General features: G+C 35.1%; 1 protein-coding gene across 2 annotated transcripts; it reads left to right on the forward strand.

Annotated features, from left to right (window-relative positions):
* Positions 1-1011: 1011 nt before the first annotated feature.
* On the forward strand, positions 1012-15424 carry LOC131164386 (uncharacterized). Of its 2 annotated transcripts, none has more exons than XM_058121530.1 (9): positions 1012-1396; positions 2085-2156; positions 4531-4620; positions 6337-6379; positions 11540-11646; positions 11987-12082; positions 14133-14323; positions 14441-14510; positions 14981-15424. In XM_058121530.1, exons 1-9 carry the CDS (start codon positions 1187-1189, stop codon positions 15089-15091), a joined length of 990 nt encoding a protein of 329 aa, XP_057977513.1. In that variant the 5' UTR covers positions 1012-1186; the 3' UTR covers positions 15092-15424. The 2 variants fall into 2 exon arrangements, with proteins under 2 accessions (XP_057977513.1, XP_057977519.1); XM_058121536.1 differs by having other exon boundaries at positions 1105-1396; positions 2088-2156.
* Positions 15425-16304: the final 880 nt, after the last annotated feature.

The following is a 16304-nucleotide window of genomic DNA, read 5'->3' on the forward strand; positions in this document are numbered from 1 at the left end:
TTGTCTATTACATCCTCAAATTTAAAATTATTTTAAATTAATCATTACGAGTTAAAATCAAATTTTGTTAAATTTATTAAAAATTAAAAAATATAATTAATTGGCTAGGCAAACTAGGAAACTGTTGAGTATCACAAACTCACAAGACAGGATTTGACCAATGAATAAAATGAGTCCCATTTGTTTGATTCGTGAAAAAAATTATTAGCTTGAGTAATATTAATATGTCATACAATTAAAAATTATTTGAAATTTAAATAATGATTGATTGTTTAAAGTATATGTGATTAGACTAATTAATTTAATAATTTCTTATATGGGTGGAAATTAAACTATCACATCCCCAATTGAAAATTAAATTAAATTTTCTTAAATTTGTTAAAAGTTAAAAATATAATTAAGTGGCTAGGCAAACTAGGTTGAGTATCACAAACTCACAAGACGAGATCTGAATGAGTGAATAGAGTGGGCCCCACCTATTTGATAATGTCACGTCTAAAAAATTATTAGGTTAAGCAATATAAACATGTCATATAGTTAAAAATCATTTAAAACTTTTAAAAATATGATTGATTGTTTAAAATATGACTTGATTAGGCTAATTAATTTTAATAATTTTTCGTGTGTACAAACTAGGGATGAACGTGATTCAATTTTTACCGACCCATTACCCTCGAGCCATTAATCGAATTGAAGTTTCGGCTCAATAAAAAGTAAAAATTGAGAACAAGAATTAAATTATTTATAATTTGATTAACTGGCTATTACGAATTTTTACTAGTTTATTGAATCGAATTTTAAGTATAATTCAAAATTTTGAAGTCACTACAAATAATATATATATTTAATCTAAAATACTTAAAATACAAATTTAAGAATGAATCTTACATCAATGCAACTTTTTTATATTAAAATTATTAAAATTTTACGTATTATATATATATATTGAATATCAGTACAATTTGATAATTATAGTTGTTATATTGGTCGAACCGAAAAATTATAAATTTTAAATCAAAACCAAACAAAAACCTACGCGCATGGGAGGCACGTGGAAGTACGTCCCTCAGGCCTGCCCCACGTCGTCAGCATTAATATGCTGGCTTTCTCTCGCCGGAAATAAAGGGCGAGAGCCTGAGGAAAACTGAAGGAAAGCTTAGGCCTTTCGATTCTTTAGCGTCCATCAATGTCGAATCTGCCGCAATCCCTGTCAATGAACGCTCCGTTCGGCGGTCCTGGGGCCTCGGCCGCGGCTGCAGCCGCTGCTGCAGCGGCGGCGGCAAACGCTGCCGGAGCTCAGGCGAACAAGGATCGAAAAATGGCGTCGGCCGAACACCTAGTCTACGAGCTCAGCAACCCCGATCTCAGAGAGAACGCTCTACTCGAACTCTCTAAGGTATTGGTTTATCTATCTGTCTGCAATACTTTTTTCGGTGTATCTATTGGATGTTTGCTTTGAGACCTAGGGTTTTTATCGGCGATGGTTTTGTACTAAGGCATAATAAATAAGAAAGTTGGGGGTTTTATGTCAATTTGGTGGTTTCCAGTTTCAATCACGCTGTAGCTTTGTTTAACAGCTTTGAGGAAACGATCATCATCTTATTTTATCGTGGAACACGAGGAAAACTGGTGGAAATAAAGCAGAGGTTTAAGTTTGTGTTTTGACGACTTCATGCTTAACTCACAAATTTTGTGATATCTTGACTTCTTTGAGGTTTTTTGGGATGTTTTTTCCTAAGAATAGAATAGAGCAAGGAGGAATGTTATACCAGTTGTATGTAGTATAATAATTTAGAAAAGAGTCACTTGTGCGAAATCTTGTGTAATTCTATCCACATTTAGAATTAGCATTGGTGAAATTTGAGAATGGTCGTTCCTTTTCTGTTCCACATTATGGATTCATAAAAAAAAATTCTCATTGTCAATTGCTTTCTGACACATCTTTTTTAAATAGTCAAATTCTTTTATTGTGACTGTTCTATTTGTAGGAATAGACATTCAGCAAACCAAATGTAGCTTTAATGTGATAGTGCCACTCTTTGAGTATGCCTAATAAGCTCATCTTTCTATGTTTTCATTTTTAGAAGAGAGAATTATTTCAAGATTTGGCACCATTATTATGGAATTCTTTTGGTACTATTGCTGCACTCTTACAGGTATGCTCTATGTGGTTCATTTTTATATTTATTTTGGTTTAATTTTTTTGTGCCTTCTTCTCCTTTGTCATTCATGAAGTTATTTCATTATTAAATCTCTAATGTTATTTATCTCTGTAAATAAATTCTCATGTTTTTTTCCGTACCTTTCCTTAATTGAGATTGTTGGAAGCATCTAGTGAGAAAAAAAATTTGATATCTCCCATGGTTTTGATATCATGAGCTTCTAGGTAAAGACTTATATAACTGAGTGGACAAGAATAGGGGAAGAAAGGTCTCCTGTGGAGCAGACATAACAACAAATATTAGCAATTTCAGTTTTAATATGCTCCTGGAGACATATCCTTAATTTACATTGTAGTTGTTAGAATCTTAGAATTATGGATTGATATCATATGATTTGTTTTAACTCCACACCAAATGGATTCGATTCTTACTAGAGAATAGAAAAACAATCAAATTGGTGATTCACCCCTAGAATCTAATGAATCAATTTGAATCGATGATTCACAGGATTCTGAATCTGTTACATCCAGTGAGATTGGACTGGTTTAAAACACCAAAACAGCTCTTTTTTAATTGTTTTTTTTTTTTTTTACCCATTGTCTTCCATTCGTCCTCTATGTCAGTTCTGTGCTGAGAAAGAGGAAAAAACAGAACTTTAGGTCTCCTGTTGCATTCACAGAAAGTCATTCTTCATTCTTGGAGGAGTATACTGTTTTGCCATTGAGAATATGGGGCTAATCACTGGTCGGCTGGGGTGGTATTCACATTTCACTGTGTTGTTAAGATTCAAATGTTGTTTTCCTTTAGTTGTTTGTTGACTTGTTCAGTTATTTATTAGTTCTGTTGTAAGTTTCTCTTTTTTTTTTTTTGGTTTCCTTTTTAATTAGAGAAACGTATGCATGAAATATGATTTTATTGTTGATAAAGATGAAAAGTTCAGTTCTTTATTATTTTTTGTTGATATCTCCTTTAGTCCATGGTTTTGAAACCCAGATTGGACCATCTAGTCAAACCGGATTGGACTGGAACTAGGCCTTTGGCTGGGCTCTGGTGATGGCATGAAACTGGATTTGTATAGAATCAGAGTCAACCTGGTCAAAGGCAGCCCAGCCAGACCTGGACCTGGTGAACCGGATGAGTTGACTCGGTGCTTTATACAACAAAAAAGAGAGGAAATTTACTTGGGACTGAGCAAGGGGGCTTGAACACAAAGCCTCAAGATGGATGGGACAACCTGCTTACCACTGCACCAAGTTGTACTTAGTGTTATAATTCCCAGAAAATAATAAATATCTGTATTCTCATATGGTTTTTTGTGTATGTAATTATATATTTAATAAAATTAAATAATATGTTTTAAAAATATTTTAATGATAAAAAAAGTAGTACAAAGTTTATTTTGGTTTTTTTGCTGATGTTTTTACTAGTACGACTCATAAAAAAAATGTTTTTGTATATATTCACACAACACACTTTTTGTGGGCACACAGTGCAATTGTTATTAACAACCCTCACTTTCTGGAAAGAGTTGAAGTTATGTAGGCAATGGGGATGTTAATGGAGATAATGGAGAGTTAAAAAATGTTTGAAAATTTTAAAATTAAAATTATTTTATTAGAAAATTTTTGTATCCTTGTTTGATAATAAATGACAACTTGTAAGGTTGAGGACATTTTAGGAACACTGAGGAGAGAGAATGTTGACTAAAAATGGTCTGAACTTGCTGGCCCAACCGACCAAGTGATTTTACCCAGTTGGTAACCGGTCTGGGTTTTAAACCATGCCTTAAACAACATAAAATTAAACTTTTTAATAATTATTTTTGATTCTTTAACTTTTTATTGATTAGAGAAATCATTCACATGAAATACAAATTTTTTATTGTTAAAATTTGAATGTGTTTTACCTTTTTATTTTTTTTAAATTTGTTTAAAAATTTTTGATTTTGTATGTATATCAGTATATGCATGCCATTTGGAATCGGTTTTGGAAATTTGTATTGAATCTTACGATTCAAATTAATTCAACTCTTGATTCTCAATTCCTGAAATTGAGATTTTTGACTTGTGATTTAAGTCTCAATTTGACTACTATGGTTTACCTAGCATAGATATGCTTAGTTTTTATTTATTTATTTAATTTGCTACTTCCACATGTATGAGTGTTCTGACTTGTGAGTTTAATGTAGTACAGTATTCTTTTTCTGTTTTCCTTCTACAGGCAAGATTTTATTTTAGTACTTGTTCTTTAGGATTTGGATTTTCAAAATTTGATGTTCTTGTCTTTTTTATCCCATTGACAAGGTTCTCATGATGTTATCTCGTACTTTATCTTATTGATGGATGTCGAACGTTTTCACTTCTTGCAGGAGATAGTGTCAATATACCCTGTTCTGTCGCCTCCAAACCTAACTCCAGCGCAATCAAACCGTGTTTGCAATGCTCTTGCCCTTCTTCAGGTCAGTTGTTGTTGTTTCCTATTCTATTTATTTATTTATATATTTATTTGAGGGCGGGCCTTGGATCAACTGTAAGGTTGATTTTTTGTGTCATGGGTTTGAGTCCAAGGAAACAGCCTCTCTACATAAAAGTAGGGGTAAGGCTGCGTGCACTGTGATGACCCTCCCTTTACTCTTGCAAAGTGGGGAGCCTTATGGCCCGGGGACACCCTTTTATTTATTTATTTATTTGATAAGAGAAACATCTAAAGGGTACCAAGGGTTTGCCAACCCATGCCCATCAGCTCATTACAAGGTGAAAAATCAATGAAATCAGGCACGGAGAAAATGAAATAAAGCATAACCTGATCTTCTATAACAATGTTTCGACTAAACCAAAAAAAGAAAGCAATTTAACCACTTTAGTATTATCTATATAAATTAAAATAGACAATTCAATTCCCTTCAAGGCTTAGGCTAAGAACTGTATATCCCACTTAGCAAGGCGTCACACCTGTCCAAGCACAAAACTCTTGAATTATTGAACCCAAAATTGCCTGATACAGACTCATCATACTCAAGCCACATCCCACAAATGTTATGTCTCTGGAAAATGCAAAAAGAAGTGCTGAATTGATTCCTCATTTTCCTTGCAAACATAGTGTCTGTTACTCTGTTAGTCAAGATCTACCCTCTTTTGCAGCAATTGTTAAGATCCTTTCCATGCGTCTTCCCAAGTACCAAGCCTACTTTGCTAGGGCTTGTTGAATTCCAGATATTCTTGGAAGGAAAAGTCCCCATCTCTTTCTGCTCAAACAACCTCATTTTAGTAGGACTTCCATGTGAAGCAGCATGCCTTGGTTGGCCCCCTAATTCTTTGCTCCCCTTGATTATCAATATTTATCTCGTGTAGGAGTTATAAAATGTTTGAGAATGATTTGAACTCCCAGTCTTGAGCATGCCTCTCAAAATTAACATTCTTACAAACTCTTCCTTTGGTAGATAGGTTAAATGCCATTTTTTTTTCCTGGTTCTGCTTAAAGAATATCTCCAGTAAGTTGCATTTTGTTGGAGTTTGTCTTAATATGGACAAATAAATGCTTTCCTTCTGCCTCCCTCCTTTTTTCTTTTCTTTTTCTGCAGATAGCATGCTTTCAAAAGTGATTATATGTTCAATGATTTTTAATTTTCGAATTTTAAATCTTTTTTTTTTTTGTAATTTAGATTCATAAAATGAGGATAAAATCTTATTTTCTCTCCTCATTTCATAGTGTCTCTCTGTTTGAGTTTGGCATCCTACTCAAATTTGTTTGGAACTTAATTACTTCTCTATGTGTTAAGAGGATATGACTTCCCCCTTATATTAATCACATCATCAGCTAACACCGCTTGTGCATAGCGTTCTGAAATATTGATGACAGATGTTCTTCATTCTTTTTCTCCAATTTTTATTATTGATTCTTATAATTTTGAATATTCTTATAGGTGAGGTTGTTATTATTTGCACGGATAATTGTATTTGTGTTGCATTGATGTAGAAGCCAGATTATGGAGTTATTTATCAAAAAATACCTGATACAAGCCTGGTTATGGAGTTACTCATCAAAATAATGCTGGTCCATGACTCCATGGCTTTTGAGTTATTCATTGTGTTGGGCTTTTTCTGTTCTCTGTCTGCATTAATTTACTGGCCATTTCTAATGCTTGATGTATTTTTTGCTTCATTTTTCAATGTAGTGTGTAGCTTCTCATCCAGACACAAGAATGTTGTTCCTCAATGGTAATTTTCTTGATCTTATTAGACATATAATGGCTTATACATTCGTCAGTCTATAGTTCTATTCATTCCTTCACTGCTTCTGCTGTAGCTCATAAGTTCATGGTGCCTTAAACTGTGAATAATAAGTTTTCTCCTATTTATGTTGCAGTGATGTATTGGACATTAACTCAATCACAACGAAAGGCATTGTGTTATCTATCTCAATTTGTGGCTAAAATGGACTTAATGTTTTCAAACTTGTAGGCTTTTTCTTTATTTTTCTTTCTTTGAGGAAAACTGAAATGATTTTTAAAGTGAAATGAAATCAGGAAATATCATCAGACCTTCATACTCCCTTTCCAAGTCCTTGGATCTCTTTTAGGTGTTAATGTTATTTAATTATTGAATCTTTAATCTTAGGGAGGCACAGTTTCAAAATAGAAACTTCCTGTTTTGCTTTTTCTAACTTCCAATGCAAAGGGAGTACATGTGCACTGCAGATTCTTAGCGTTTTTAAGGTTATTCCTAATGTTTTGTTACTTCAAGAGTCAAAATTGGCAGAAGTGGATGTTTTTTAGTGAGTAGTATATGGGAATCTAGGTTCAATGATTTGGTCTTCCTCCCTTTTTTTGTGAGTGTTTGGGGATATAATGATTTTGTGGGATACTATGGTTGCTTTTATTAGAAATTGTATTCATGCAATTTATTCATTGTCTGTGTTAGGGGCTTTGGGAAGTGGTGGTTAATGTCCATTCGTCTACTCGTTCTCCTATTCCTTTTTCTTTTTTAATGAGCCAGCCAGCCTTCTTGGGCATTGTTGTCACTAATCTGAGGTGGTGCCCTCTTTTTGTTTTTTTTTTTTTTTTTGGGGGGGGGGGGGGGGGTTTTGTCGGTGAGGGAAAATAATATGAGAAATTTGATTTTTGATTGTCGTTATATTCCTTGGTCTACATTTGGGGGTACAGAAGATAGGTAGGTTTCCACTCACATTGCTAGATTTTTGTTTAACAATTAATCATGATTTGGAAGAGTTGTTTTCGAATTGGGTGAGAGAGGCTTCACCCTGCAACTCCATAGTTATGAGACCTGTGCACTAGCCAATTGCGTTACCACCCAGTTGAAGAGTTTTTTTCGAAATGATGTTGAGGATGTTTTGGTTAGACCTATTTCAGACGACTCCTAGTGCTGTTGGATCCTAACCCGGTTACATGGGTCCCATTCCCTTAAGATTTGACATTATCTAGTTGATCCATCACTCTTTTAGGAGTAACATTGAAACTTGGTGAAAAGAGTGTTAGGTTCAGGGTGGGCAGGTTTCAAATTTATGAAAAAGTTATGTTTGTGAAAAAAAAAGTGAAAATATGGAATGAATTGACTTTTGAAGACCTTTAGAGAGGCAGAGTGCCGTTCATTTTGAGATGAAAAGGTTGGATGAATTGAAGGAGTGAGAGCTGTTAGAAGAGGAGGACAGGGGTAGAAGGGTCCATTTGAGTAATGGTTTGAATATTCTTTTGTGAGAGGATATTAGTTGGAGATAAATGTTGATCTTAAGATTGGTTAAATACAAGCATGTAACTCAACATTATTTCATAGGGTGGCTGATGTGTGGAGGATAAGGAAGAACTTGAGCAAGACTCTAGGTTTTTTGGGAGAGATGACAAGCAAATAGGTGAGGTGATTTCAAACTTTTATAGAAATGTGTTCTCTGAGGAGATTCATGATGGGTTGAAGATTGTTGGGCTTGATTGGAGACCCATTGAGGAGTTTGTGGTTAGAGAGAGACCTTTCGAGATTGAGGAGGTTTAGAAGGCTGTCTTTGAGGTGGAAAGCGATGAGCCTTTTGATGGCATGAGCATGAATTCTATTTTTGTTGCAGTTATTCCTAAGAAGGATCATTCTGGTGGTTCAGGGATTTTTGGCCTGTCAGTTTTGAGATAAGTCCTTATAAGATTTTGGCTAAGGTGTTATCTAAGAGGCATCAAGAAGCATTAAGTGGTACAATGACTTTAGAGCAGAGTGCTTTTATAAGGATAGATTGATTGTAGATGCTAAGAGGAATGGTGTGAGGGGTGTTATTTTTAAATTAGATTTTGAAGCTCAAATAATGGTGGTTGTCTGAACCTGTTGGTCTAATAGTTTGATTGCAACAGTCGTAATAGTAAGGCAAATAAATGTCCGCAGGAGCTTGCAAATTTGAAGTGTTCAATTAATTTATGATGGGAAATTTTGTTTGTTGGGATAAAAAAGTACCATTAAAAGAAAAAGAGAAGGAATTCAAACAGTTGAGAATAAGACATCCTCCTTAAGGAACCATAATAAATGGTTGCAATAATGCCTCCCTCCAATCCTGTTGGAGATCAGTCAACAACATTCTGCGAAAGAAACCCAAATAATGCACCCAAAAGGAGACAAGAAAAACTACTTAATCCCATAATAAATGGACAGAAGTTGATTTTGTGTGAAAAATTCTAGCATTCTTTTCAATCCACGAAGTCTAGGAAAGAGAACACAAACACCTCCAAAATGCCATCCCTTCTTTGTTCTTTTTATTTATTTATTTTTTCATTTTCCTTCTCTTTTTTAATTTTTTTGAGGAATTTTGGTCTTCATTTCCTTAATTCCTTGTAAGCCTTCTCTCCCTCTCTCTATCTTTCTCACATTCACACAAAATATATTTCTTTTGTTATAAGAAATAAATTATAGGGTTTGATGGAATATTTTTGGATAGGGTTGAGGAGAAGGGTTTCTGGTCAGTTTGGATTAATTCGATTAGAGACTGCCTGTTGTCTTTGCCTAATGCCTATGTTTGTGATTGTAATTTGTGAATGGCCAGCCTGGGAATTGTTTTAGTGCCTTGAGACAGTACTATCTTTCTTCTTTTCTGTTATAATGGTTGATATGTTGAGCAGAATGATTCATGCTGGCTTGGGCCCTAGGGGTGATTAAAGGGTTTACAGTAGGTAGGGATGAGGTAGTCTCGTCTTCAGTTTGTGTTTAGAGGATAATGTTGAAATGCTGCAAGCTTCTTGTTCTGTTAACAATCTCAGAATATTTCGGGAAGAAAGATCAACATGTCTAAGAGAACAAGTAATGCCAGGATATTCTGAGACCAAAAGACTCCAATGCATTTGATTTGGGAGAAGGCTTCATTCTTGGCTGCATTTTGGGCTTGTTCTTTTTGGGGTTTTAACTCTGCATTTGGGAGCACGGATTTTAGGCCTTGAATTTGGATTTGAGTGGATTTGGACAAAATTCAATACAATTTTGTATTAATTTTATCTAAATCCACACAAATCCAAATCCAGGGCCTCTCCCAAACATAGGGCAAGGGTATTTTGCTAACCGATATTCAGAGGGATTGGAAGCCAGCATTGACGTAATTACTTACTTTTGTTTTTGCTAAAAAGGATGATGGCGTGTCCTCTTTTTCTTGCAATTTATTTTCTTGCATTAATAAGTTTTGTTATTTGAAAAGAAAAGAAAAAGTCTTAGGAGTGGTGTAGCTGGCATTAATATGGATTCTTGCAAATTAGAAGAGTTTATGTTTATCTGGGTGTATTATTTTGTCTTGGCCTTTATCTTATTTGGCTGTTCTTTTAAGAGTCAATCCTAGATTTATGACCTTTTGGGACTAGGTGATCAAGTGGGTAAGATATTAGAGGGTTGGAACTAGGCCTACAAGTCTTTTGGGTGTCATATTACTCATATAAGTACTCATCTTTCTAATATCCCCCATCTTCTTTTTGCCCCTTCTTAGAATCTCAGCTACTGTTGCTGAGAGATTGATTATAGAAGACCAACAACAACAACAACAAACCAAGCCTTTTTAGTCTCTCGTGATTGTAGAAGATTGTGGGGGATTGTTATTGTTTTGGTACTTGAGAGTACGAGATAGTATGAGGGATCATCTTGTTGGTTTCGATGTGGTCTGGAGGCCGAAATTATAAGGGGACATGGAACTTGGTAGTTTGATGTCTGAGAACATATTTCTAGTGGGACAATGGTTATGGGGGTTTCTCTTAGAAGTTGATTCCCTTTGGCATGAGGTTATAAGAAGTATGGTATTCATAATGGGTGTGATGTTAAGAGGTAGTGTGCTTCTCATACGAGCCTTTGGAAGTTTGTATCTCATGTTTCCCATTTGTTTATTTATTTTTTCCTCTTGCCCATTTATGAGTTGGCAATGGCAACAGTATTCAGTTTTGGGAAGATGTGTGTGTGGGTCAAACAAGCAGCTTTGGTACCTTGCCCTTTTAGGCTCTCTTCTGTTTATAACACCCTGTTACTTTTTATTCTTTGGAGGGGGGCCTCTCTTTCTTGGGGATGCCCTTTTTTTTAACGCTAGCTAATTTACTTATTTGGCTGATGAGGGATATTCAGGTTGCCATTCTTCTAAATCTTTTCTCATTCATGTATTGAAATCTTTTCTACTATAATTATGTTATTTTAATAGAATTGATTATCTAAAAAAATCATTAACTTCTTATCATTTTCTATTGGAAAATGTTATTTGGAAGGCTAGGATTCCTTTTAAGATTAAATACCGTCACTTGGACTGTGTCTCAAGTCTCAATAGGTTTAATACTAATGACTTGTTTCAGATTAAGACGATCAATCTGGATATTTTCATGATGTGTTTTGAGTCTAATGAATAAAATGAGCATTTTTTTTTCTTTACATTGTTGGGTGGTGAGACACCTTTGGGCAACACTGTTTTCTTTGTTTGGTGAGGCTTGAGAGTGATCCCAACAGTAGATGACTTCATGTTGGTGAAATTTTGTGATTTTGGAATGGTACAGTTTTGTGGAGTGCTTTTCATGCTATTTTATGGATATTATTATAAATAAAGAGGAGTGAGGATTTTTAGGGTGCTAATGTCATCATATTTATTATGGGATACATTTTCTTTTCTTGCTCCCCTTTTTGGTGATTGATTTGGGGGTGTTTGGGGAATTTCTTTTTTGACTTGCAAAATGATTGGAAGGCTGCCTTTTTGTAACTGTTTTTTTTAGTTTTTCTCTAGGACATCTTGTTCTCTGTTTCTTGTATTTTTCCTTTATTTCTTTAGTGATTTTATTTAACGAAAAAATTAAATCAACAGCTATATCTTTAGGGAGAGGCATGCATTTTATTTAGATTTTGAAATTTATTAAGATGATATGCTGAACTTATCTTTTGCAGCCCATATACCTTTATATCTATACCCTTTCCTCAATACAACAAGCAAGTCGAGGCCTTTTGAGTACTTGAGGCTTACTAGCTTGGGTGTCATTGGTGCTCTAGTGAAGGTATATTGCCTTACTGATTGTATATTTCATGGCATATATTATTATTATTATTAATGTGTAAACACGTTGATGTTTAGGGCGTGTTTGGTTGTTGAAAACAATTAATCAGTTTCTGTTTCTTGTTTCTCAAAGGATTACAAAAATGCCAACTTGCTTTCCTGTTTTCCAAATGTTGTAAAGTTAGTAAATATATTTTTATTGTTTCCAAGTTTGAGTATCTTGAAATCAAATCTTTCCTATTGTTTTCCAACTTTTTATATTTTTTCAACTTTCCTATGTTAGTGCATTTGTGATTTTGAGTATCTTAAAAATAAACCTTTTTTGTTCATTTTTTTTCCAGGTTGATGATACAGAAGTTATTAGTTTCCTTCTCTCAACAGAAATTATACCTTTATGCCTGCGAACCATGGAGATGGGCAGTGAGTTGTCCAAAACAGTTGAGTGTTTTATTTCCTTGTTTATTTTTTGGTAATTTCTGTAGTGTTTTGTAGCTTCTATTTGTCGCACTATGTGGCAAATACTTGCCTCTTTAAAATCTGGAATAATTTTAGTTCTAGGTATGGCAAAGTCTTACTAGAATACAAAAGATTGACCATAAATGCTTATTATTATTTTTTTATTGGCATAATTCACGTTCATAGAAAAAAAAGTACATGTTTTTAAATGTGTTTTATGGTTCTATTCTTAAAACAGCATTCTTTCATGGAAGATCTTCATTCTCAAGTCGATTTTTTAAAGAACTGTTGCCCTCCCATTATAACATCTTTGCATGGTTAACAAGCTGTATGCATTGCCAAAGGTGATTGTAGGTTTATTCAGGTATGCTGGCTTATTTGGAGGCTTACTATGGCAATGAATGCCAATGACCCAAATTTACTGTCATGGGGTCTAAGTTTTCACACTACTCCTTGGCACTGATGGCACCAAGTTTCACTTGGTTATTCAATGGCACAATCAAATTTGTTGGGTTATCCTGCAAACGTGTAAAAAGAGAGTATGACATACACAAGGCAATTGGTTTATAGGAGTAACACCTCCCAACCTTTATTCTTATTCAAGACAAGGATTACTCATTCAAGACGTGCAGGAATGCCAACCCTGAATTTCCTCTGACTTTACATGCCACATCACATGTCAATTTATACAATTGACACCCACAACACTGTCTAGGGTCAGCTGTAGACAATACCAACTAGAGGCAGCCAACATTTGCCAACAAGGCATAACCAACTATGTCGACATATTTGTGGCTAGGAATCTTGCTGGTGTCAAACCATGAGTTATCCTTCAAACAAGCATGCATGTCAGCCCTTACAAGGAAAACTATCAAGAAACTGCCCTATCTTGGTCGGGTCAGCAGTAGACAATCCCAACTGGACACAGCCAACATTTGCCAACAAGGCATAACCAACTATGTTGACATATTTGTGGCTAGGAATGTTGGCGCAAGTCAAACCACGAGTTATCCTTCAGACAAGCATGCATGTCAGCCTTTACAAGGAAAACTATCAAGAAACTGCCCTATCTTGATCAAAACGTCAACCCTGCAGGTCAACTTCTTGTGTCATGCACAATTTCCCTTTAACCATGACATTTCCCACACATTAGCATGCATCATATGACATTGAGGCACTTAACATGTACCCCAGTTAGCCATCAGGGAACACCAATTGTAACCAGCTATTGTAGCAAACTTGACAAAGACTATGGCCCCAAACCGCGTCCATCTCTGACCATGTGAGTTGCAACATAGGATGTCGGTACTCCAAATCCTACAAGGTAACCCATGACATCTTTTGACAATACCTTGGCATATGAGTTAACACCACCGCACGCCTTGGCAGTGTCAAAAGTAATCAAGGGTCTGACATCTACCATAAAAGAATGTCTGCTTGATTGATTAGTTGTCATGATCATTTTGATATGGTATTGATCTTGATCTCTTGTGCATAGTATGAGATGTATGCCACAAGGGTAATCTAACACAAGTAATCTTCAGGTAAAACATGTCGGGCAGTAGGCTTTGGAAAAAGCCAAGATGCCTGATGGCAATATATATCTACGTAAATATGCTCACAAATGTGAAAAAAAAAAAAAAAAAAAAATTCACAAATAACCTGTGATTGGTTTCATTTTCAATCTTCTTCGATTAATCTTCTGTTAAAAATTTAATGGAGGAAAATTTCATGGAATAAATTTTCTAACTAGATTTCTATTGTTAGAAAATTATTATAATTTCTTGTTAGATTCTGCCATATTTATAATTGTCGTTATAGACTGTGAGAAAGTTTGACTTTCTATTGAAGCAGCAGCAAAATACATTCAAGTTATTTTGAAGAATGCCGACATTGTTTCGGGAAAAGGAAAAAAATGCATTAAATGATCAATCACATAAACATGTATTTGTTGGAATGTCCCAATTTTATGTCCTATCTTGTTAGGCTTTTGGGTTCCTAGAAATTTGATTGAAAGATTCACACTTGCAGGTTGCTACATTCATAGTTCAGAAGATTCTGTTAGATGATGTTGGTTTGGATTATATTTGTACTACAGCAGAGCGATTTTTTGCAGTAGGTCGGGTTTTGGGGAATATGGTTGCTGCACTTGCTGAACAACCCTCATCAAGGTTGCTGAAACATATTATTCGATGTTATCTTCGATTGTCTGATAATCCAAGGTTGGTTGGTTAAACCAATCTCATGCTTGAGCCATCGTCTTTCTAACTTTCCCCCTACTCTCGTACTCTCCCATGGATGTTTATGATAACATAATTTCTGGTCCTTGTATAATTCAGAGCTTGTGATGCGTTGAGAAACTGCCTTCCAGATATGTTGAAGGATGCCACCTTTAGTAGTTGCCTTCGTGTAAGTATTTGTGAAATTTACAGTTTTTACTTGTACTGATCCTGCTGTGCCTTTGGGCATAATGGCATTGCTCCTCCACGAGATGGGTTGGGTCAAGGGATCCAATCTGGGTTTTGTGGGAGGTTGCTGTTTGGGGGCCAATTAAACCAGGGTGTACTGAAAAAACTTGTACTGCTCCAAGGAATCCAGCAGGGATTGGTAATCTTTAGCTACATCACATGGTATATATTTATTATATAAATGTAATATAATAATTGGTACGACATGATATAAGTATATAACAATCAGCTTCTCCTAATCTGTTTTTTAGGAGCCTTACGGCGGTATATATTGTCATGGCATAGTCTCTAATTCTCATGATCGATATTTGTGGAATAAATTGTCTCATTTAATCAATCAATAGTAGAACAATGCTTATTTCCATTTTGGGTTGGGAGCATTTCCGTTTAAACATGATGTTCGTGTTCCAGGAAGATCCAACCACAAGGAGATGGCTGCAACAGTTGCTTCACAACATCCAGGGAAATCGAGTTGCTGCCATTCAGGCAGGGGGAGGATTTGATCATATGCTGGTGAACTGAGGCCTTTTCATGTTCTTTAGTTGCCGATCTAGGCGGCGAGGCCGGGTGGGTCAGGGTAGAGGTCTGGTAATTTTATTTTTTATGTGGGTGTTTTAGTGCTTGGCATTCCTATATACTTGTAATAGCGCTTATTATTTATTGTATAATTATATTTAGCATTGTAATCTTGAGTTCTTCAGCTGGAAATTCTAAAGCTTGCCTTTGTTTTGTTTTGTTGGTATTTGGTGAATTTGTATGTTGGGGAAAATGGCGCAATCCATTTGTTTGTTTGGTTTTGATGTACATTGAGAAAAGAATGGATTGAAAATAAAATTATATAGTTTTGAGATGTAATAGATAGTGACTTAAAAATCAGATTCAGTTCCCATCTACTTCCCTCCACCACCTTCAGCCTCCCCACCTTTTCTGCCACCACTTACATTTTCAAACTCTCATCTGAGCCGACCTTGATGGCACCTGAAAACAGAATGGAATTTTTGTATTCTTTTGATTGAATATTTTGTACATCCCAATCTTACAATATATAATATAATCAATATAAGTAAATAATTTCCCTACAGAATAATATATAATCTTCTACATATACTACTTTCCTAATTTACTCAATATACAAGGATACTCAGGATTTCAACACTCTCTCTCAAGTTGGATCATAGATATTAATCATATTCAACTAGGCAATGAAATTATCAAAGTTCTGTCATGCTAACCCTTTAGTAAAGATGTTTGCAATTTGTTTTTTGGTAGGTACACAAGTCATACAAATGACTCCTTCTTCAACCTTTTCTTTGATAAAATGTCAGTCCACTTTCACATGTTTAGTCCTATGATGTTGAATTGGATTGAGAGAGATATTAATGACTGCTTTGTTGTTATAATAGAGTTTGATAAAAAATTTCACTGGAATTTGTAACTCTTCGAAGAGTTTCTGTAACCACAGTCTTTCACATATTCCTTGTGCAACTGCTTTGAATTCGGCTTCAGCGCTGCTTCGGGTCACTACATTCTGTTTTTTGCTCATCCAAGTTACCAAATTTTCCCTTACAAAGTTGCAATATCTAGTGATAAACCTTCTGTCTTCCACTGATCCTGCCCAATTTGCATCTGTAAAGATTTTTACTTCCTTGCTTTTGCATTTTTTAAAGAAAAGTCCTTTGCTCGGAGAACCCTTGAGGTACCTGAGGATCTTATACATAGTATCTAGATGAGTATT

This window comes from Malania oleifera, chromosome 1 (assembly GCF_029873635.1).
Source record: "Malania oleifera isolate guangnan ecotype guangnan chromosome 1, ASM2987363v1, whole genome shotgun sequence".
Classification (NCBI taxonomy): Eukaryota; Viridiplantae; Streptophyta; class Magnoliopsida; order Santalales; family Ximeniaceae; genus Malania; species Malania oleifera.